This window comes from Pleurodeles waltl, chromosome 1_2 (assembly GCF_031143425.1).
Source record: "Pleurodeles waltl isolate 20211129_DDA chromosome 1_2, aPleWal1.hap1.20221129, whole genome shotgun sequence".
NCBI classification, from domain to species: domain Eukaryota; kingdom Metazoa; phylum Chordata; class Amphibia; order Caudata; family Salamandridae; genus Pleurodeles; species Pleurodeles waltl.
In genome coordinates, this window is record NC_090437.1 from 1,168,847,247 (window position 1) to 1,168,872,212 (window position 24,966).

At 50.4% G+C, this 24,966-nt stretch overlaps 1 protein-coding gene across 6 annotated transcripts in view; it reads left to right on the plus strand.

Moving 5' to 3' along the window:
* Nucleotides 1–24,966, plus strand: part of TBC1D14 (TBC1 domain family member 14) — a 490,570-nt gene that overhangs the window by 83,794 nt on the left and 381,810 nt on the right. For all 6 annotated transcript variants that reach the window (XM_069203187.1, XM_069203189.1, XM_069203206.1 and 3 more), the window contains one exon: nucleotides 8,479–9,187. In XM_069203187.1, the coding sequence (XP_069059288.1) occupies nucleotides 8,479–9,187 (709 nt within the window). The remainder of the gene's footprint in view (nucleotides 1–8,478; nucleotides 9,188–24,966) is intronic.

Here is a 24,966-nt window from a genome sequence, read left to right on the forward strand (position 1 = left end):
GCCGCTGCAGCTCCTCCAAGTTCCCGAGTTCCTGTGTTCCTGAGACCCACCTAACTGTAAGTACCCCCCTCCTCCCAGCCCCTCGCCCTGCCCCGCGCCACTCACCTTCTCTCCTGCTCCTGCTTCTTTTCCTCCTCTCTGTCTCTTCCTCCTCGCTCCCCCTCTGCAATCTTCTTCTGTGTTCTTCTGTTCTTCTCTTCTGTTCTTCTGTTCTTCCCTTCTGTTCTTCTGTGTTCTTCCGGTCTTCTGTGTTCTTCTTCTCTGTTCTTCTCGGTGCTTCTGTGTTCTTCTTCTCTGTTCTTCTCTGTTCTTCTCTGTTCTTCTGCTCTTCTGCTCTTCTGCTCTTCTGCTCTTCTGCTCTTCTGCTCTTCCGCTCTTCCGCTCTTCCGCTCTTCCGCTCTTCCGCTCTTCCGCTCTTCCGCTCTTCCGCTCTTCCGCTCTTCCGCTCTTCCGCTCTTCCGCTCTTCCGCTCTTCCGCTCTTCCGCTCTTCCGCTCTTCTGCTCTTCTGCTCTTCTGCTCTTCTGCTCTTCTGCTCTTCTGCTCTTCTGCTCTTCTGCTCTTCTGCTCTTCTGCTCTTCTGCTCTTCTGCTCTTCTGCTCTTCCGGTCTTCTGCTCTTCCGGTCTTCCGCTCTTCCGGTCTTCCGGTCTTCCGGTCTTCCGGTCTTCCGGTCTTCCGGTCTTCCGGTCTTCCGGTCTTCCGGTCTTCCGGTCTTCCGTTCTCCTGTCTTCGGCTCTTCTACCTCCTCCGTCTTCTTCCCCCGAGCCTGCCCTCCTGCTCCTTCCTCATCCCCCTCCCTCACTCGCCTCCCCCTCTCTCACCCCTAGCTAACCCGTTCGCTATCTACCTCCCTCACTCCTCCTATCTTCCTATCTCTCTAGCTCCCTATCTCACTATCTAACTCCCCCACTCTCCACCTCCTCCTACCTACCTATCTGTCTATCTATCTATTTCCCTATCTATCGACTTCTCTATCTATTTTCTCTATCTATTTTCTCTATCTATTTCTCTATCTCTCCCCCCCTCCCGCCACCCCCTCTACTACCTATCTCCCTATCCTCTCACTCTACCTCTCTCCCTCACCCACCTCTACAACCCCCCCTCCCCTATCTTCACAACCCTACTCCTATCTCTCTCCCTAATCTCCAAACCTCCTAACACTCACCCTCCTCCACCCTAAACCCCCTCCCCCAGCTCCTCTCACTCTACCTGTCCCCCCCCCCCTCGCGCTTTCCCGCCGCGACCTCCTGCACGCCCCCGCCCCCCAGCTCCCATTCGCCCCCAGCTGACCCCTCCCCCCCCCCCCTCCTACCTCTTATGGCGGCCGCTGCGCGACAGTGGTAGCGACCCTTGACCCAAGGGTAGGTCGCTCCCCCTGCCGCTGCAGCTCCTCCAAGTTCCCGAGTTCCTGTGTTCCTGAGACCCACATAACTGTAAGTACCCCCCTCCTCCCAGCCCCTCGCCCTGCCCCGCGCCACTCACCTTCTCTCCTGCTTCTTTTCCTCCTCTCTGTCTCTTCCTCCTCGCTCCCCCTCTGCAATCTTCTTCTGTGTTCTTCTGTTCTTCTCTTCTGTTCTTCTGTTCTTCCCTTCTGTTCTTCTGTGTTCTTCCGGTCTTCTGTGTTCTTCTTCTCTGTTCTTCTCGGTGCTTCTGTGTTCTTCTTCTCTGTTCTTCTCTGTTCTTCTCTGTTCTTCTGCTCTTCTGTTCTTCTGCTCTTCTGTTCTTCCGGTCTTCTGTTCTTCCGGTCTTCTGTTCTTCCGGTCTTCTGTTCTTCCGGTCTTCTGCTCTTCCGGTCTTCTGCTCTTCCGGTCTTCTGCTCTTCCGGTCTTCTGCTCTTCCGGTCTTCTGCTCTTCCGCTCTTCTGCTCTTCCGCTCTTCTGCTCTTCCGCTCTTCCGCTCTTCCGCTCTTCTGCTCTTCCGCTCTTCCGCTCTTCCGCTCTTCTGCTCTTCTGCTCTTCTGCTCTTCTGCTCTTCTGCTCTTCTGCTCTTCTGCTCTTCTGCTCTTCTGCTCTTCTGCTCTTCTGCTCTTCTGCTCTTCTGCTCTTCCGCTCTTCTGCTCTTCCGCTCTTCCGCTCTTCCGCTCTTCCGCTCTTCCGCTCTTCCGCTCTTCCGGTCTTCCGGTCTTCTGGTCTTCTGGTCTTCTGTTCTTCTGTTCTTCTGTTCTTCTGTTCTTCTGTTCTCCTGTCTTCGGCTCTTCTACCTCCTCCGTCTTCTTCCCCGAGCCTGCCCTCCTGCTCCTTCCTCATCCCCCTCCCTCACTCGCCTCCCCCTCTCTCACCCCTAGCTAACCCGTTCGCTATCTACCTCCCTCACTCCTCCTATCTTCCTATCTCTCTATCTCCCTATCTAACTCCCCCACTCTCCTCCTCCTCCTACCTACCTATCTGTCTATCTATCTATTTCCCTATCTATCGACTTCTCTATCTATTTTCTCTATCTATTTCTCTATCTCTCCCCCCCTCCCGCCACCCCCTCTACTACCTATCTCCCTATCCTCTCACTCTACCTCTCTCCCTCACCCACCTCTACAACCCCCCCTCCCCTATCTTCACAACCCTACTCCTATCTCTCTCCCTAATCTCCAAACCTCCTAACACTCACCCTCCTCCACCCTAAACCCCCTCCCCCAGCTCCTCTCACTCTACCTGTCCCCCCCTCGCGCTTTCCCGCCGCGACCTCCTGCACGCCCCCGCCCCCCAGCTCCCATTCGCCCCCAGCTGACCCCTCCCCCCCCTCCTACCTCTTATGGCGGCCGCTGCGCGACAGTGGTAGCGACCCTTGACCCAAGGGTAGGTCGCTCCCCCTGCCGCTGCAGCTCCTCCAAGTTCCCGAGTTCCTGTGTTCCTGAGACCCACCTAACTGTAAGTACCCCCCTCCTCCCAGCCCCTCGCCCTGCCCTGCGCCACTCACCTTCTCTCCTGCTCCTGCTTCTTTTCCTCCTCTCTGTCTCTTCCTCCTCGCTCCCCCTCTGCAATCTTCTTCTGTGTTCTTCTGTTCTTCTGTTCTTCCCTTCTGTTCTTCTGTGTTCTTCCGGTCTTCTGTGTTCTTCTTCTCTGTTCTTCTCGGTGCTTCTGTGTTCTTCTTCTCTGTTCTTCTGCTCTTCCAATCTTCTGTTCTTCTGCTCTTCCAATCTTCTGTTCTTCTGCTCTTCCAATCTTCTGTTCTTCTGCTCTTCCGGTCTTCTGCTCTTCCGGTCTTCTGCTCTTCCGGTCTTCTGCTCTTCCGGTCTTCTGCTCTTCCGGTCTTCTGCTCTTCCGGTCTTCTGCTCTTCCGGTCTTCTGCTCTTCCGGTCTTCTGCTCTTCCGGTCTTCTGCTCTTCCGGTCTTCTGCTCTTCCGGTCTTCTGCTCTTCCGGTCTTCTGCTCTTCCGGTCTTCTGCTCTTCTGTTCTTCTGTCTTCGGCTCTTCTACCTCCTCCGTCTTCTTCCCCCGAGCCTGCCCTCCTGCTCCTTCCTCATCCCCCTCCCTCACTCGCCTCCCCCTCTCTCACCCCTAGCTAACCCGTTCGCTATCTACCTCCCTCACTCTCCTATCTTCCTATCTCTCTAGCTCCCTATCTCACTATCTAACTCCCCCACTCTCCACCTCCTCCTACCTACCTATCTGTCTATCTATCTATTTCCCTATCTATCGACTTCTCTATCTATTTTCTCTATCTATTTCTCTATCTCTCCCCCCCCTCCCGCCACCCCCTCTACTACCTATCTCCCTATCCTCTCACTCTACCTCTCTCCCTCACCCACCTCTACAACCCCCCCTCCCCTATCTTCACAACCCTACTCCTATCTCTCTCCCTAATCTCCAAACCTCCTAACACTCACCCTCCTCCACCCTAAACCCCCTCCCCCAGCTCCTCTCACTCTACCTGTCCCCCCCCTCGCGCTTTCCCGCCGCGACCTCCTGCACGTCCCCGCCCCCCAGCTCCCATTCGCCCCCAGCTGACCCCTCCCCCCCCCTCCAACCTCTTATGGCGGCCGCTGCGCGACAGTGGTAGCGACCCTTGACCCAAGGGTAGGTCGCTCCCCCTGCCGCTGCAGCTCCTCCAAGTTCCCGTGTTCCTGAGACCCACCTAACTGTAAGTACCCCCCTCCTCCCAGCCCCTCGCCCTGCCCCGCGCCACTCACCTTCTCTCCTGCTCCTGCTTCTTTTCCTCCTCTCTGTCTCTTCCTCCTCGCTCCCCCTCTGCAATCTTCTTCTGTGTTCTTCTGTTCTTCTCTTCTGTTCTTCTGTTCTTCCCTTCTGTTCTTCTGTGTTCTTCCGGTCTTCTGTGTTCTTCTTCTCTGTTCTTCTCGGTGCTTCTGTGTTCTTCTTCTCTGTTCTTCTCTGTTCTTCTGCTCTTCTGCTCTTCTGCTCTTCTGCTCTTCTGCTCTTCTGCTCTTCTGCTCTTCTGCTCTTCTGCTCTTCTGCTCTTCTGCTCTTCTGCTCTTCTGCTCTTCTGCTCTTCTGCTCTTCTGCTCTTCTGCTCTTCTGCTCTTCTGCTCTTCTGCTCTTCTGTCTTCTGTTCTCCTGTCTTCGGCTCTTCTACCTCCTCCGTCTTCTTCCCCCGAGCCTGCCCTCCTGCTCCTTCCTCATCCCCCTCCCTCACTCGCCTCCCCCTCTCTCACCCCTAGCTAACCCGTTCGCTATCTACCTCCCTCACTCCTCCTATCTTCCTATCTCTCTAGCTCCCTATCTCACTATCTAACTCCCCCACTCTCCACCTCCTCCTACCTACCTATCTGTCTATCTATCTATTTCCCTATCTATCGACTTCTCTATCTATTTTCTCTATCTATTTCTCTATCTCTCCCCCCCTCCCGCCACCCCCTCTACTACCTATCTCCCTATCCTCTCACTCTACCTCTCTCCCTCACCCACCTCTACAACCCCCCCTCCCCTATCTTCACAACCCTACTCCTATCTCTCTCCCTAATCTCCAAACCTCCTAACACTCACCCTCCTCCACCCTAAACCCCCTCCCCCAGCTCCTCTCACTCTACCTGTCCCCCCCCCTCGCGCTTTCCCGCCGCGACCTCCTGCACGCCCCCGCCCCCCAGCTCCCATTCGCCCCCAGCTGACCCCTCCCCCCCCCCTCCTACCTCTTATGGTGGCCGCTGCGCGACTGCGCAGCGGGCGCGCGCAGCGGGCACGCCGCTGGCGCGCCAGAGGCGCGCCAGAGGCAAGCCCGTCTGCGCCCGGCCCGCGCCCAGCGCCACGACCCCTGGTCCCCAGCTCCCCCAAGCCCCGCTGATCCGCTACGACCCCACCACCCTCCACGCCCTCAACCCAGGGCGCTCCAAAACCTGCTTCCTAGCTCACCCCAAACGCACCCATGGACCCTTCGCCTGCAGCTCCTGCAAACGCATCTTCCACCACGCAACTACCACGACCACAAGCCCACGCGCCATCAACCACCTCAAGTGCATCCTGATCAACGCTCGTTCCGTCCACAAGCACGCCGTTGAACTTTGGGACCTCCTGGACTCCACAGCCCTGGACGTCGCCTTCATCACGGAGACATGGATGAACGCCTCCTCTGCTCCAGACATCGCTACCGCCATCCCCGAAGGCTACAAGATCTCCAGAAAAGACCGCACCAACCAAGTAGGAGGAGGTGTCGCCATCATCTTCAAAGACTCCATCAGCGTCACCACCTCCACCGAAGACCCCCCCCTCGCTGCTGAACACCTGCATTTTCAGATTCGCACCGACCCAAGGACCACCCTCAGAGGATCCCTCGTCTACCGTCCTCCCGGACCACGCGCCCCTTTCATCGACGCCATCGCCGACTTCATCTCCCCGCACGCCCTCGCCTCACCGGACTACATCCTCCTAGGCGACCTCAACTTCCATCTGGAACAAAACAACGACCCCAACACCACCACCCTGCTCGACAACCTCGCCAACCTCGGCCTCAAACAACTGGTGAACACCGCCACCCACATCGCCGGACACACGCTCGACCCTATCTTCTCCGCCAGCAAACATGTCTTCTTCAGCCACACCTCTGCCCTACACTGGACCGACCACAGCTGCGTCCACTTCACATTCCGACGCGAGACCTCCCACCTCCGCACTCAACCCACCCCTCGTCGACAGTGGAACAAGATCCCTGAAGAGCAACTCTTCTCCGCTCTCGCCGCCAACCAACCCACCCTCACCACGACCCCAACGACGCAGCTCTCAACCTCACAAACTGGATCTCCAACTGCGCTGACAACCTTGCTCCCCTCAAACGCACGCATCGACAGACCAACACCAAAAAACCTCTCTGGTTCTCTGACACCCTCAAAGAATCAAAGAAAACTTGTTGTGCCCTTGAGAAGGCCTGGCGCAAGGACCACACCGCGGACAACATGACCGCCCTCAAGAACGCTACACGCGAACACCACCACCTGATCCGCACTGCCAAAAGGAACTTTTTCACCGACAGACTAGACAAAAACAGCCACAACAGCAGAGAACTCTTCAGCATCGTCAAAGAGTTCTCCAACCCCAGCGCCAGCGCCAACGCCGTCACGCCCTCACAGGATTTGTGCGAATCCCTCGCCACTTTCTTCCATCGCAAGATCAGCGACCTCCACGACAGCTTCGGACACCAGACCCAACCATACACCACTGAACCCGCTTCCCCGGACATCACCCTCAACAACTGGACCCACATCAACACGGAAGAAACCAAATCCATCATGAACTCTATCCACTCCGGCGCCCCTTCGGACCCCTGCCCGCACTTCATCTTTAACAAAGCCGACGACATCATCGCCCCGCACCTCCAGACCGTCATCAACTCTTCTTTTTCTTCTGCTACCTTCCCCGAATGCTGGAAGCACGCTGAAGTCAACGCCCTACTAAAGAAACCTACGGCTGACCCAAGCGATCTGCAAAACTTCCGCCTCATCTCTCTTCTACCTTTCCCAGCCAAGGTAATAGAAAAGACCGTCAACAAACAGCTGACCACCTTCCTGGAAGACAACAACCTGCTCGACCCTTCACAAACCGGATTCCGAACCAACCACAGCACGGAAACCGCCCTCATCTCAGTCACAGACGACATCAGAACCCTGATGGACAACGGTGAAACAGTCGCCCTCATTCTCCTCGACCTCTCGGCTGCCTTTGACACCGTCTGTCACCGCACCCTAATCACCCGCCTACGCTCCACCGGGATCCAAGGCCAGGCCCTGGACTGGATCGCCTCCTTCCTCGCTAACCGCTCCCAAAGAGTTTACCTCCCTCCGTTTCGCTCAGAACCCACCAAGATCATCTGCGGCGTACCTCAAGGCTCATCGCTCAGCCCGACACTCTTCAATGTCTACATGAGCCCCCTCGCCGACATCGTACGCAAGCACGACATCATCATCACCTCCTACGCCGACGACACCCAACTTGTACTCTCCCTCACCAAGGACCCCGCCAGCGCCAAGACCAACCTACAAGAGGGTATGAAGGACGTCGCAGATTGGATGAGGCTCAGCCGCCTAAAGCTGAACTCTGAAAAAACGGAAGTCCTCATCCTCGGCAACACCCCGTCCGCCTGGGACGACTCCTGGTGGCCCACGGCCCTCGGCACCGCACCGACCCCCGCAGACCACGCCCGCAACCTCGGCTTCATCTTGGACCCTCTTCTCACCATGACCAAGCAAGTCAACGCCGTGTCCTCCGCCTGCTTCCTCACTCTCCGCATGCTCCGCAAGATCTTCCGCTGGATCCCCGCCGACACCAGAAAAACCGTGACCCACGCCCTTGTCACGAGTCGCCTGGACTACGGCAACACCCTCTACGCCGGGACCACCGCCAAACTCCAAAACCGCCTGCAACGCATCCAAAACACCTCGGCCCGCCTCATCCTCGACGTACCCCGCAACAGCCACATCTCCGCACACCTGAGACACCTGCATTGGCTCCCAGTCAGCAAAAGGATCACCTTCCGTCTTCTCACCCACGCACACAAAGCCCTCCACAACAAGGGACCGGAATACCTCAACAGACGCCTCAGCTTCTACGTCCCCACCCGCCCCCTCCGCTCCGCTGGCCTCGCACTTGCTGCCGTCCCTCGCACCCGCCGCTCCACGGCGGGTGGGAGATCTTTCTCCTTCCTGGCGGCCAAGACCTGGAACTCCCTCCCCACCAGCCTCAGGACCACCCAGGACCACTCCGCTTTCCGGAGACTCCTAAAGACTTGGCTGTTCGAGCAGCGATAACCCCCCCTTTCCCCCCTAGCGCCTTGAGACCCGCACGGGTGAGTAGCGCGCTTTATAAATGTTAATGATTTGATTTGATTTGATGCCAAAAAATTTCACACAGAATATATATTTGCAAACGTTTTGGTTGAAAGGGGTGGGTAATGTTTGCGCTTGATTTTTACTTCTAAACAACTTAAGTTAGGTATGGCATTTAAACATTTTTACAAACCATTATTTTCATGAATTTATAAATGTTTTATTAAATGTGTACTATTATACTTACTAAAACTTTCTGCTCATATGTATTTTTTTCTAGTTACAACATTGTCCAGTATGAATGAAGTAAATGCGTCTAACAATGTTAAAAAATCAAACTTGAGGACGATTCAGGCATCCAGCGTGGACAGCAACATTCATTCATTGGAGCACCGGAATTCAAAGTGTCCAAGATCACTGTCCTTACCAGACTACAGACCCAACTATGATCGAAGCAGCCTCAAGTCTGCAGATTCTGGCATTCCAACTCTTGAAATAGGCAATCCAGAGCCTGTGCAATGCAGTATTTTACCCAACCGGACCAATAGCCCGGAAATCGGCATGGTTGAAGAGAAAACATTCCAAAGTGAAAGCACACTCCCGTCATCTGTGCCAACACTTCCTGTAAGCTCAGAATATGACACTGGTGTGCGGAAATCTTCAACTTTTCCACGAACTGGCTACGACACGGCCAAATTGTACAGTCCATCCTCTAGAGTCCAGACTAGAAGTGATGATATTTCAGTCTGTAGTGTTTCGAGCCTTAGTACAGAACTGTCAACAACATTGTCAATTAGCAATGAGGATATTGTGGATTTCATGGTTACAAGTAATTCCAGTGCAATTGTGACTCTAGAAAGCGATGAAGCACAATTTTCGGATGTTACATTGAATTCCACTATTGAGACCAACGATCTGAGTTCCTGTCAGGAAAATTACCTGGATAGCAGAATGAAAATCTTGGGTCCGTTCTCTAGCTTCTTTGCCAGGTAATACGATTTTAATATTCTCTTTAGTGGGGAACACAATATACTGGTGGCATTGTAGATTCTAGTATTGTAGGGTGCACCTATCCTGTGGTTTTTTTTTTTAATTTTATTTTTTAACCAGGGAAAGAAACCTCCAGGTCATACCTGCAGGCCTTTTTCCTTGGTAAACAAGACTACAGTAACAAGACTACCTTCAGCAACCAAAGCAAAAGCAGGAAGCCCACATGATGTTACACATTGTAGTCTAGGTAATCAATTTGTGATCCCTTGGCAATTTCCGGACCCTTTTATGACTGATAGTCCTATTATTGGTAACATCAGGTGCCGTATTAACGCCCCTAATATCTGGGACATTTGTAATTACTATTTGTAGACATGAACTAGTTGAAGGCATTGTTCACGTGGCAGGAGTAAGGTCTCAAAGTTGGTAATTGTGAAGGCTTAAACATGAAAGGAATGATACAGAGAAACTGGGGTGTAAAGAGCAAGCATTGTGTGATAATTAGACTAAGGGAGGAGGAAAGAAAAAGGTAAAAGGAGAAGGAAGGCGAAAGAAGGAAGTTACGGGTTCCTGTATTGAAGTATGAATAGAATGAGAGCAAAAAGGATAAGAAGGGGGTGAGAAAAGGGGAGCAAGGAAAGTGTGACTGGGAGGAAGAGATTCAGTAAGAAATAATAGAAAGGGAAGACATCAGTGCAATAAAACGGTGCACAAACTCATCCAAGAAAACAGGAGTGATGCCAAGGTTAGAGAAAGATAATTAGGAAGAAATGCGAGACATAAAGGTGGTAGAGTGACAGAGAGACAACTACGGCTTGAATAAATTGAGAGAGTTTGTGCTAGAACATAGAAAGAAGAGGGAAATAATGGCTAGGCAAATAGAGAGAAAAACAAATGTAGCATAATCCACATGTGCTATGAGTGTAAGGAAGGTTGAACTCCACTGAGCTTTGGAAGAGGAGCTGGAAGAGTTGTACTGCAGGAATCAATGGTGGGAGAGAAGTTGATTATTGATACTAAACGTGGCATAATGCTTCATAAATTGGGACAAAATGGATCCAATTTACAAAGGTATTTATGTTTAGATCTACTCACATGTAGATTTACTCCTATACCCAGTTGGCATTCCCCCTTTTTTTGTGATTCATTATTTCCTAGGAGAGATTTACATTTGGGTGAAAATCCGTGCCTACAACTAAATTTAGGAGTGTAAACTTAATATGAATAACTTTCCGCCTGTTTAATGAGACCACCACCACCACCAGGACAGATAGCAATACAAAACATAGGGATTGTTTTTATTTTTATTAATAAACATAGATCCAATTAATGACAAATAATTTTAAACACCTAGTATTAACCTAGCACTACTTTCCCATTCGTGAGAGTCCAATTATCAGGATATGCAAAAATGTTGAACTTTAATTGCCATAGGAAAATTGAACGGCAATACTATGAAAATGGCTCAAGGAATTGCACCAAATTGGGCAGGAAGCTAGATATTTACCTTGAAAGTGTGCTTGTTATGTGGTGCCTATTTGTTCAGTAGTTATGGAGAAATCAAGGTTCAAAATGTATTGATATATTGGCATTCAGAAATTTCAAAGCAAAATTGCAGTTAGTGCTTTGACTGGCTGGCTGCAACTTGAAAAGAAATATTGCAGAAGCCATTACAGGACTTGGGGACTTGGCTTCTGTAAAAAATGTGCTCCTTTTTGACATGGTTACCCATCCACCTTTTCCTTGGTATCTGATGTAATTTCGACTGGAAGAGCACTGGGTTCGCTGCTAACCAGGTCCACAGTGCTAGATCTCTTCCCCAAAATTGCACTTTTGTTTCCCCAATTGGCAACACCTTTAGCACCCTCTGTGTCCCTAGTAAATGGTACCCCTTGAACCTAGGGTACTAAAGAGGGTCCCGAAGGGCTGCAGCACCATGTATTGTCACCTTCAGGGCCCCCTCACCAAGCACATGACATGCTGCCATTGCAGGCTGCTTGTCTTGGTGCAAACAAAAGTGAAAACACAACATGGCACAAAGCCTGTGCCAAGTCCCCTAACACTGCATGCAATCTATGTAATTCACACCTCTTGCAGACCTTCCAGCCCTAAGGCAGGGTGCAGTATATTACATGTGAGGGGATATCTGTCCGATCAAATCTACCCCTGCTATGTATTTGTCAATTCTGACATAGTAGGGGACCAGGAAAACCATTTTAAATGCATGTGCTGGACACTGGTCACTACGAGTTCACCAGTCATATGATGGCTTCACTGAAGATAGAGGTGTTTGGTATCAAATATCTCGTATTGGTGAACCCACACTGATGCCAGAATTTGATTTATCAGTACATGCACCCAGAGGGCACTTTAGATGAGACCGCAAAGGTGGAAGGAGGGGGTCAGGACACACCGCAGCAACCACGTTATCCCCCATTAGGGAAGGCATAAAGATCCAGGCAGCACAGGCTAGGTGGACCGCACTGACTGTTCACCGGCTGAAGCCCACTGAGAAGCGGTAGAGTACCGACCCCCATTGCCATAACCCCATATCACTGAAACGTGGGTCTCTGGAGGAGACCACAAATTGAAACTCTATACCCCCAGAAGCCGCTCGCTGTCCCCAATGCCCAGCTGGTCACTGAGACCTGACGAAGAGGTAAAAAAGATCACTGGACAATTATGCTAGAGTGGTCGCACCTCCCCTTGAAGGAGAGCTGAAGGAACACAATTATGCCAGAAGCTCGCCTGTCCTGAAGGGCAACGCAGGTCAAAAAGGAAGGACTCCCCTCGGACCGAAAGGAAGCAAAGGAAAGTTCCTGACCTGGCAGACTAGGGGATAAAACCCATCCTCGGAGTCTGAGGGGGACCCACCCGCCACCACAAAGCATAGCAATTTACTCACTAAAACATAGTCACCTTCCAAAGAGGTTTTGTATTTGGAGCAAGATTCCGCACCAAACTCCCTGGCAGTGGCTATTAACCACTTGGAGCAACTGCCCAAGGAATCTGGGGACCCACCACCAGGGGACAATGCATCAGATCCGACAGACACTATAGATCACTGAAGTAAACTGAACACTGACTGGGCAGAATTAAACAGATATGTAATTCCAAGAGCCCCCAGCTCCCTGTGCTGAATTAGACGTTGATAGGCTCTGAGCCCCCAGGCTGTGGCACTCAGGGGTGCTACATCCCACTTGTTTGAACTAAGTTACAAGTTGCAGTAACATTTGATTGGGGGGGAGGGGAGAGAGTCTACAGACCTCTGATCTTTCTGCTGAGTAGTTGTAAAGGTGGGGGATATGTATTTTTACGGCAGGAACAGGGGGGTAGGGCCAGAGGTCTGGGGGGGGAGGGGAAAGGGGCACCTGCTTGTTGAAGGGGGAATTTGACTCTATACGGAAAGGATCCAGATAAATGCATAAACCGTTAAAGGGGGCATATGCCGACCCGGGCGGCTCAGAACAGTACAGAGTCGTGCTCGCCGACGGGATGGGGGATAATGGTTGATTGACAGCGTTATCCTGGAATGTCAGTGGCTTAGGTAGCAAGGTGAAGAGGGGGCTAGTGGCGGCGTGCATTAAGCTGCACAAACCAGATAGTCTTGCTCCTAGAGACCCACCTATGAGGTATGCAGTGCTCCTTCCCAGGGGGGGAAGGGAGGGTCATGCTAGCACTTGCTGGGTTCACCTCCTGCTCATGAAGGGTGGCAGTGCTGATGAGCAAGTCACCCCCATTTACCACAGAGAAAATTTGGAGGGAACCCCAATGGAACATGCGTATTGGTTCAAAGCAGGTGGGGAAGGAGAGAGGTGACCTTTGAATGTGTCTACGCTCTGCCCGGTCTCCAGCAGCAGGCATACAATAGGTTGCCATAGATCCTTTTAGAGTCAAACACATACCTTTTCCTAATTGGGGCGGGGGGGGTTCTTTAATGGTGTGATACATCCACATTCAGACAGATTGGGAGCCACACCAACACACCCGCAGGAAACCTCCCTGACTAGATTTGTGTGGGTCATGGTTGACTGACCTATGGCGACCACTGAGATACCAGACAATACTTGCACTTCTCAGGGGCACATAAGGTTTTCTCCTGTCTAGATTATATCCTGGCTCCGGCAGGTGAAGTGGGACAGATAGAAGTAGAGTACTTAGCCGGGGAAATGTCAGACTATTCCTCCCGTGGATGGCAATGGGATCGGACTCTGGGAGAAGCAGGGAAACTGGCGACTGAATGCATTGGATCTGAAGGACGAGCAGGTCTCCCAGGAGATTAGGGTTGAGACTGAATTATATTTCAAGGAGAATAAAGACTTGGTCCCATCTGCGATTACTATCTGAGAAGCATACAAGGTGGTGCTCAGAGACAGGGCCCAGAACATAATTGCTCATAAGAATAAAAGAGAGAAACACGAAATGGAATTCCTACGGCATCAGTTGCTAGAATTGTAAGGGAGGTTTATAATGACAGACGATCCCTCTACTATACGCAGAATCACGATTCTGAGTAAAGATCACCAAGCACTAGCAAACGAGGAAGCGAAAGCCCAGGCACTGGCAACACAACATCCCCTATATGAAGCGGGTGATATAGCAGGCAGGCTCCTAGCATGATTAAGCAACTGGGAGAGGGAAGTGCACTGGCTATACCAGATACGGGGGCAAATGGTGTGTGCTATACCATCGACCAGGGAATAGCTGACAAGTTCGCAATGTTCTACAAAGGGCTATATAGAGAACATAAGCTTGCTGAGACCTCCCAACTAAGGAATTATCTAGAGGGAGTGCAAACCCCAGGCATGTTCACAGGAGACCGAGGCTCCCTAGAAGGGGAACTGGATCTGACAGAGGTGAGGGTCGCTATGGGCAGACTGAAGACAGGTAAAACGCCCTGACCCTATGGCCTCCAGGCGGAGCTCCTCAGGAGGAATGCAGACATTCTATGTCTTGATCTACTCACCTTGTTTAATGGGGCCAGGGCACAGGGCACTCTACCATGGAACCTACAAAAGGCAACATTAGTGGTGACCCCAAACGCAGGGAAACCACCCTCTGACTGTTGTTCCTATCGCCCGATTTCTCTCATTAACATTGAGACCAAGATATGGGCAATTATAATGGCAAAGGTACTGATTGCTGTCATAGGCTCCCTGTGCCACCAAGACCAGTCCAGCTTCATGACCAAGAGGTCAACAAGACACAATCTCTGCAAACTCCATAACTGGCTGTGCGCAGTGAGATTGAGAAAAGCACCCCATTTACTGCTGTCCCTAGTTTGATGCGGACTACTTGCCATACATGATGCCAACGCTGGTGAGATTTGGGTTCTGACCAAAATTCATGGCTTGGGTAACCTCACTTTATACAAACATGATTGCAACAGTCTGTGTAAACGGGACTGTGTCTGCAGAATTTCCAGTAGAGATGGGACAAGGCAGGGGTTTTCTGCTTTTACCACTGTTGTTCGCCATCACCTTAGAATCCCTGGCATGCACAGTCCGTACACGCCCAGGTATCTCGGGATTCCAGAAAGAACAGGGGATGGGGGATGATGAATGAATATCGCTCTACAGAGATGATGTCCTCCTTTCTATCACCCGACTTGGGGAGACACTTCCCCAGATCCTGAAAACCTTAGACTTTGGTGCCCTATCCGGCTATAGGGTCAACTGGTCCAAATAGAGTCTTTACCTGGCGGAAGGACGCCTGGGACATCTGACCAGGCTGAGTACCCTAAAGGTGGAGAAAGAGGGATTCAAATACATGACTGCATATGTGACCCAGGACCCAGAAAGGTCTCGGAGTCGTAATGCCATGGAAGATTTCCGTACTGATCTGGGTGGGGTGGGGGAAGCTGCCACGGACTCTTTTTTTCGGCAAGGCGGTGCTATATACGACGGTAGCCTTCTCAAAATTATACATTCTCCAAAACACCCCTGCTAACGTTCCAGAGAATATTTTCCCTAGACTTGAGGGGGGATGTACGCAAGCTACTTTGGAACAGAAGACACTCTTGTTTCCTTACAGACGCTCCCACGCAACCCATTTAATGAGGCGACCCCCCCCCCCCCCTTCCAGATATCCTGGCCTGTTACTGGGTGGCAGACCTAATAGTAATTAATGACTGGATATATGCGCCGTGAACGACCCCACTTATTTGCTGGAGAGGAGCCAGTTTGAGAAACAAACCCACATGCATTATCTCTACGGGGAAGCGGATGGAGAGACCCCTGGGACCTACACAATTGGTGATAAGTGCAGGGACCAGGGCGGGGAAACAAAATGGGTTGGCATGTAAAAGTTGCGTGCAAAACCCTCTTTGTGATAGGGCAGTAGATTGAGGGAGTTGGGGGAAACTACAAGACTTTGGAACCTGGGACGTGTTCAGGATTTCCCGCCTGGGAGAGCGGATTGCAGAGGGGGAACTCCAGTCATTCGACAACCTACAAACACAATACCACTTGCAACGCTCATATGCATGGCATGCAGAGAATTCATACCTGGCCGAACTTCCTGATTATGTCCCATTAGAAGGGAGGCTACTGTTGAGACAGCTGGATCAGAAAGCAATTTCATGGACATACAGAGCAATTAATAAAAATATGGCAGAAACACTGGGAGGCCTAAGAGAGAAACAGGAACGGGAGCTGGGGACTATAAACGACACAGGCTGGGAGGCGGCCGTGATACATCCGCGGAAAGTAGCAATTAGAATACGCCTAATATTAATACAATTTAAGATCCTACACAGAGTTTACTATGGCAGGACGAGGGGTCATTGTTTCAGGAGGGTGGAGTCACCTGACAGTCTACGATGTGGGACACACAGGGAGACAAACCTCCACACGCTCTGGGATTGTCTCTCTATTCACACATTTTGATCCAAAGTCCTGGGAGAACTGGAGAGGGTGCTAGAGGTGGAGATCCCAATGGACCCCAAATATGTGCTTTTGAGAATACCCACGAAAGTAGACCTCCCGCAATCTAAGCTCCTTTTTGGCAACCTAGGGCCAGCTGTGGCAAAGAGGGATATAGCAAGACACTGGGGGGGGGGAGCACTGCCCGCCCACATTGAGGGAGTGGAGGACTGTGATGGACATGTATATGATGGCATAAAAAGTAACATACAAGGGCAGAAGGTGCCCGAGGAAGTTCTTCAAGATCTGGGGACCATGGAGAGAGTACTATGAAACCTCAGAGTGAGGGGGGGGGGTCGAACCGCCACCAGTTGGTGGAAGGACCATAACAACAACAGCAGAAGCACCAAGGAAAGAGTCCCATAAGAGGTGATGGACCACTTCCCCATGGCAACGCATTCCTCTGTATTGCCAAGGTCCAAAGGAGCAATAGAGAGCCACTTCATGGTTTTGTGTCATTGCGGAGTCCATTTGGGCCTGTTATGTATGGAAAACTTAAGTGGCAATAAACATCTTTAAAAAGAAAAAAGACTCATGAGCAGAAGACCTGCTCTCCACCCAACTCTAAACAAAGGATTCTGCAGCCTCCGGAACCACAAGGACTTGACACCTGAAGTCACTACTACACTCAACATCCATTACATCAGCTCCCCAGATTCTACCATGGTTTCACCCTCCCACCCCCCCACCCCAGACTCCCCAAAGTTTCCTGCTGCAGCCTCTGTGTTGAGAGAAATCTGACACCTAAAACAACCACTGCACCCGTCGCCTAAGGCCCAATCTGAAGTGGATCCCTGGTGTCAATGACATCTCCCAGCTCTCCTGAGTTTGTCCACTGTGGTTTAACCCCTCCTGGACTCCTTGACGATACCTGCAGCCTCAGACCACAGAACCCCTCAACTGCAAGTGCTTTCCAACACAAACTCAATGCCAAAGGACACTTTTGCATCTGTCGCCCCTGGGCCTTGGAGAAGAGGACCAAAGGTGCACCTAGGTTGCTGAGCACCCCATCGTTATTACCTACCTGTTGGTTTTCCCTCACTGGCTTCCTTGCCAGATCCTGGAGCCTTTTCCCACTGAGGCCAATCCCCATTGAAATGCATTGGGCACCCGTCACCGTACTACACCTCTGCACTGGGTGGCCCCCATGCTGGCAGGAGTGACCCGTTGGTGTGGTCCTGACCCTTGCTCAATACTTAAGTCTCTGAGATTGGTCTCATAACTCATTGTAAAGTACCTGTTTGCAGACTTTGTTTTCATACCATAGGTTAAGATTAAAGAACTAAAAAATTGCACTGTATCTAATTTTGCAAAGTATTCTTTAAAACGTTTTTACTTTGTAACAAAGATCTTGGTTTCAAAGTATTCATTAAAAAAGTGTTTTTTTTCTAAATTGGTCTTGTATTTAATCTTTGAGTGTGTCTCATTTATTGCCTATCTGACCACAACAGATGCTTAGTACTACCCTCTGGTAAGCCTAACTGCTCCCCCACACTACCACAAAATAGAGCGTTAATCCTATCTACTTGTGCCACTGCAAAGCAATTGGGGATCCATTGGACTCTGCACAGTATACTTCGTTTTAGTGCACCATATAGAGAGTCAACGTCCTACATTGGTGGAACAGGTGTGGGGTCTGTGACTTTGCATTTGCTGATACCATTTGGTCAATAAGTGATTACACAAATAAATAAAAAAATTGCCTTTAGATAAATTGCATTTGGGGCGTGGCCAAGATGGTGGCCGGAGCGGACGCTTGAACCAAGAGCTCCGCTCACGGCCCACCGAAATCTGCAGAAATCCTGATCCCTGTGGTGCCCTAAGCCCGCACCTGCAACGTGAGGAGGTTCCCATACAAAGCAGGGGTTCTCCAGAATATCGAAAATACCAGTGCAACCGCACAAGAACGATGTGACCGAAGCCTGCGCTGGAGGGGCCTGAGCTGCGGACGCCGGGGAGGAGGTGAGTGCTGATCGCCACAGAGTGCGGGCATCCCGGGTCTCTGTCCGGACCTGCCTCCGCTGCGGCGGTGGGTCGGGCTGGGCCTTCGAGCCGCGTGCGCCCAGACCGGAGCCCCCAAGGTGAAAAGCCGATCGAGTTGCGGCCTATCTGAATTTACCTGTCCTGAGGGGGCATGGGCTGCGTGGGCTTGGGGGGGGGGGGTGTGGTGGTGTTGATCGCTACCTGGCGCCGCCTCCCAGGTCCCCGACCGGCCCTGTCCTCGCCGCTGCGCCCGGGCCGGGGCTCCCATGGAGAGACGCCGAGTGGGGCGCGGCTTAATCTACATGCGCTGGCCCAGAAGCAGTGGCTCGTCCCCGCAATTACTAGTGTTCAGCTCGCCGCGTTACTTCATCTGGCTGACGAGCTGGAGAAGCAGCTGAGCGGTACCAGGCGGGCAGGAGCCCGTGTGGACTGCCGAGCAGGCGGCGACAGTGACGGATTTGGGGGCACTTGAAAGAAAACGAAAAAAGGGAAAAAAAAAACAAACAAAAAAAACAAAGGGGGGATACAAACACAATATAAAAACAGGGAGAAGGTAATCACTAGTGTAAAGTGATTGAAAACCCAAGATCGAAAGCAAACAAGGCCCTTTCAGTCCCCATAAAGCGAACATATGAACCGACAGAGCTTTCGTTAATTGCCCACCCTTTGTCAATGCACCGCGTTAGATCCCAAGGCCAACCTGAAACTCCTCACGCACCTGAAGGGGGAAATAAGCAGTGAAGAAACTGAACACAAAGGCAAACCAATAGACCGGAGGCTCAATCGGACCTCACAAATCACCCCCACAACTGAAATCGGGTAAATCACTAACCCAACAGACACAAAAGACTAAACGATGCACATTTTGGCAATGGCTCCCTAGAACCCCGATAACAGTTGAGAGCTCTCCAACCCTCCCTCCCCCCCCCCCCCCCCCCCCCCCCCACGGCAAAACAAGTTTACACCAAACATCACAGCGGAACAAGAGTCTCCTCAGTAATCTTGCCAAATCGAGACAAGATCTCTGGAGCTTTTGGGGGAGGTACAACCATAGAGGCATGCACAGCTCCCCTGGTAGCTTGCACCTGCAAAGTCCCTCAGTCGTGAGTGACTTTAAATCACCAGCGCGCTCTGCGTCCCTCTGGCAATCCCAACCAAAACCGGCCTCTACGAGCAGATCAGCAGTGGTCAAGCCCAAACCGGGAAACCACATGGACAGTGGCATCCCACCCGCCCCAAGTGACTCCGACGCACAAATCACAACACTCCGTCAGGTGAGCGAAATGCTGCGTACCCACTCTCTGCAATTCGATAAACTCTTGCAAGCAATAATGGATACAAAGTCCTCACTTGAGGGTAAAATCGATGCTGCGGTCATGGAGGTCACACTACTCCGTGCAGACCATCGCAAGCTAACGGACCGGGTCAACAACACAGAATTAGCACTAAAACTCCAACTGGGGGTCACAAGTATGAGAACTAAAATTCAACAAATGGAAGTGACGCAACTACAACGCAGGGCCGAGGACGCGGAGGGTCGCTCCAGACGTAATAACATCAGATTCCTGGGAATACCAGAAAGAACAGAATCACCCAATGCTGAGGAATTTTTAGAGAACTGGCTGAAAAACATAATGAAAATACAAGACTCCACCAAAGCAACAGTGATAGAAAGAGCACACAGAATTCCTGGTAGACCTCCGCGGCCAGGCGCTCCACCTCGACCTCTGATAGCGCGGTTCCTAAATTACAGAGACCGAGATCTAGTCCTCCAACATTTCATAACTTCAAGCACAGTCAGTCTAGGAAACAGCAACGTAACTGCCTATCCAGACAACACAATGGGAGTACAGTGTAAAAGAGAATCATATGTCAAAATTAAACAACTACTGCGTGAGCACAAAATCACTTACTCACTTATGTTCCCAGCTCGCCTCCGAATAATAGTGGACGAAAAGACTCTTATATTCCCCACTCCGGAAGATGCATGGACATGGATACATGCCAAGGGCCTGGTTGAACCATCCAATGATGACACAGCAAATGAGGGATGGATCACTCCCAGCTCCAAGAAAAAGAAAAATACTACGGCGCGTCCAACAAAGCCACAGATGGCGTCCGACCAGGCGAAAACCTTAAGAGACACTAGTACATTTGCACGATCGCTATCAGACACTAAAAGCGAAGCGGACATAAACAGCAGCTCACTACGCAGTGGCTCCAGTTCCTCCCTCTCCCAATTGCTGGGCTGCCCCGACCTCACTCCGCGCCTGGCAGACGAAATTTGAAGACTCGCAGAAGTTGTCCTGAGTGAGCTCGTTAGCCCTGAAACAATTGGGGTCGAGTTCTCCCCCCTCCAAGTATGTGGAAACTGACAAATATGGTCATTCCACGATAAGTCTCGACCCGGCGCTGATTCTGTAGGTCACGGGAAACTAGTGTTGGATAAAACTATCATATCCAGGGCTACGCAGGGAAAAAAGCATCATGGTGGTGGGCCGATAAGGTGCCCGACCTCCATTAATCTACGTCCCCCCACCACCTGAACGGTGCCCAAATGGAACTGAACTGCACAGACTCTAGTTTAGGCACCAGTTGTGCCACACTGTTTAAAGTTGCGCATTGCCCAAAATATCCTTTTTTTGTTGTTGTTGATTTTCTTATGTCTAAATGTAATAGGATAAACGCATACTTAAAACGCCACCACATACACATAGCCATACTGCAAGAAACGCATGTCACACCGGAAGATATCAAACAGATAGAGAAGAAATGGGTGGGACTAATATATGGTTAAGGGACATTGACCTTTGCAAGAGGAGTACTGATTTGGATAGCCCCAGGGGTCCCATACACAGTAAAACACAGCACAACAGATAAAGAAGGCAGGTTTATACAAATAGTAGGCTCGCTGGATGGCGAAACACTAGTAATTAATGGGATATATGTCCTGAATGTCATACAGGGCGAATTCCTACGAAATACGATCTCATACCTGTCAAACGACTAAACCTCACCCAGTATTTGGGGAGGGGACATGAGTTGCATCCGACAAGTAGATATGGATAGATCACCCCCGCCCCCATTAGTAGCCGCCCCAGTAAGGAAACATTTACAGATGCTACAATCATGGATAACAGACCGTCGCCTGATAGACGTATGGAGACATCTGCATCCTCAAAGGGAATACTCAAACCATTCCCCCGTACATTTATTACATACACGTATAGATTTAATACTTAGCTCACAGAATCACGGGCGCAGAATACACTGCAAAAGTAATCTCAGACCACCATTGTCCACTTATTGTTCACATTAGATGGGGCAGGCCACGCGCTTGCATTCCAACCTGGCGTCTCCAACCACGATTACTGCAAGATCCCCCATTCAGAAAAGAAATAGCTACTCACATTGCCTCATATTTCACCCTAAACGGGACAACGAGCTCTAGAACAAATGAATGGGATACACACAAGGCGGTTATAAGGGGCACATATATATCGATGATGGTAGGAATACGACAAACACTGACGCAAGAGCTCCGCCAGTGGGAACAGGACGTTCGCACTGCAGAGTGCAAACAAGCAGAGGGCACAATTGCTGAGGCAGAGCTCACTAGACTACGAACAGAATGGAACGAGGCGGATCAGCGCCTAAGACAATACGACTACCGCCATTACTTGGCCCGTACACATGCGGAAGGTGATAGATCAGGTAGACTTCTGGCATGGCTGCTAAAGAACGAACGACGGAATTCCCCTATAGGGGCCATCCGCCTTGATACAGGGATAATAGTAAATACCCAAGCGGAAATAAATAGCGCCTTCAGAGAGTATTACAGCACATTCTACAAGGCTCCACCCCCTCCCTCAACAGAACAGTTAAATGAGTTCTTCCGTGGGATAAAATTAAATCGCCTAGCTGTCACACAGTTGGGGGATCTAGAAAAACCGATAGATCTCGCAGAGATACAACAAGCTTTGCAACAACTAGCACATGGCAAAGCACCAGGCAGCGATGGGCATTCCCATAGAGTATTACAGCACATTTTCGACACAAACATTAACCCCCATACCTAGAATTGGTATCCGAGGCCTTAAAACGCGGTCAATTACCTGACACCCTACGAGAGGCGCTGATAGCAGTACTACCTAAACCAGGTCGAGATCCATTAGATGTTCGCACATACAGGCCATTATCGTTGTTGAAACTCAGACTGTAAATAGCTCGGTAAAATCTTAGCAAACCGCCTGCTCCCATGGTTGCCGGACCTGGTCCATCAAGACCAGTCCGGTTTCATACCTGGCCGCAACACTTTCATCAACATACGGAATCTACTACATCTAATGGCAAATACCCCAGAGGGCGAATACAATCCAGTTGCAGTATCACTAGATATTGAAAAAGCGTTTGACACGCTGGGATGGCCCTTCCTGATAGAAGCTCTTAACCGAATGGGATTCGGAAGGACATATATTAGCTGGGTTAGGGTTTTATATTCTAAACCAACAGCGAGAGTCAAGACAGGTGACATGATATCCGAGCAGTTCAGTAATGAAAGAGGCACCAGACAGGGTTGCCCGTTATCCCCACTACTATTCGCTCTCGCCATTGAACCATTAGCTGCCCGGCTACATACATTGGCCCTGGTGTGGGGCATTCTGGACGGACACACATAAATGTATCGAATATACAGAATCCGGACAACACATATTGAACATGGGCAGGAACAAACAAAAAATAGATGGGATCAAGTACTCTCAGAACCGCTCCCAATGCAAGCATGGAACCAGGCTATGAAAATGATTTATGAAGTGTCACGTAACCCCTGATTCCGCTATACCCAGTTCAATTATGTACACCAAGCATATTTATCACCTCACCGATTAGCACGCATGTTTCCCCAAACGCCACAGAGGTGCCCTAGATGCGGTATCACAGAAGCCACCTTTTCCCATATGACATGGGAAGGCCCTCCAATTCTGCATACATGGAATGTTATAATAACTTTGTTAACTGAGTGGACCGATACCCCACTGTCTCCCATCCCGGAGCTATGCCTACTAGGAATAGGGGTAAGATCTAAAAGACGGAAGCAGACACACGGATGCATAGCATTAGCACTAGTGATGTATAGACGCCTGATAGCCATGCATTGGAAAGCACCCAGCGTGCCAAGCATTTATCAGTGGCAAACCCAGCTATTATGCTGTGCAAAAGCAGAAGCACAAACACTGCAATCAATCTAGGACAAAGGGGTCCAGGTTAAGGGTGTAGAAACCTGGAACTCCTTTGTGATAACCTTGGAAAGCAAAGACGATAAACTACCCACCTGAATAAATGAAACTGATGGACAATATCTAATAATTCATAGAACATACCTGAAATGTTGGCACAGTTAACTACACTAGAAAACGCAGTGAGGAAGCAATACAGTAAGCAATAATTGTAATAACAGGAATCGCAGGAATACGAGATGGAGGGCACAGCGGGACACAGACGTTCTTTGACAATAAATTAAATTAAAAGAGGGAAGGTACATAAATGCTCCAACTACCGTGGACGGCCCTACTGTGGCAGCCTCACCCCACCAGCACGTCCGTTCCACCGGCACCTCCCCCTGAACATGTACGATCATTGAATCGCCCTCGCTTGTCCAGATCCGAAACCATATTGAGAGCATATGTCACACTGCTACAGGTATTATCTGGGGGTCTGTTCACGTAGGGTGCGGGCGGCACCCGCCCCCCCCCCCCCTTCCCGCCCCACCTCCTCCCCCCACATACAATCAGCTAGATCTTTCTCGACCTCAGCTCCTCTCTTTTCTCTCTATTCTCAGTCCTTTTTCATTATTTTTTTAAGTTATATTCCATTATAGTACTCCCTGCGAACATAATGTTTCCAAAATTCCTCACATAAATATACGAACGGTAATTGCATCGTTAAAAACTCAAGTACAAAGGAGGAGTTAACATTGGAACATGAAAATAATTGTGTAATCATGCAAACTTGGAATACAACTGTCATTTTCTTTTTCTTTTTCATTGTTGGAAAATAATAATAAAAAGATATTTAAAAAAAGATAAATTGCATTTTTGAATCCATTATTTTTCCAAATTCTTTAAAGTAACTGTTACAGCCCTAGCTCAATCCCTGTAGTTTAACAGTTCAAAAGGTTCTAAAAACGAACTTTAAGACTATAAAATCTTAGGAATTTTTACTTGGCTCTAAAAAGGTCCCGACTTTAGTACAATAATGAGTACCGTAGAGGACATAGATATAAAGCTCGACCTTACCTCTTACCTCCAGCGTGCTCATAAGCAATTAAGGACCCTCTGCAAAGGGTACAAAATCAAAACTGGCACAAACCCTACCACAGGAAAGCTCCAGAACCTGTTGGCACAGAATGAGCAAGCCCATCCTACTCAGGGGGCCAGTCACCGTGATGATCAGGGCAGACTAAGTGAGGAGGTGGAGCTGGGCCCTCCACCACTTGAAAGAGAGGAACCTACACCTTGCAGACAACCCAATATGTCTAGAGCACCTTCCTCCAGTGAGGATGGCTCCGGTCCCTCAAGTGAAGAGCTCTGTGAAGTGATTATTTTAGAAAGATTGGCTCGAAGAATTGCCCTGGAGGACAGGATACCGGCAATACAAAAGGAAAGAGCAGAAATGGGTTTAGCACCCATGAATGGTGGCAGCCACTTTACACCTAGGGACAAAGTAGGGAACTCTGACCCTAAAAGCCCCAAAAGGATTGTCCCCAAATATGAGGCTGGTGACGAGATCACCAAGTGGTTCACAGCCTTTGTGCCCTGCTCACCTGCTGCCACTTGCCCGCACTAACGCCTCGTGCACTTCTCTGGCACCCC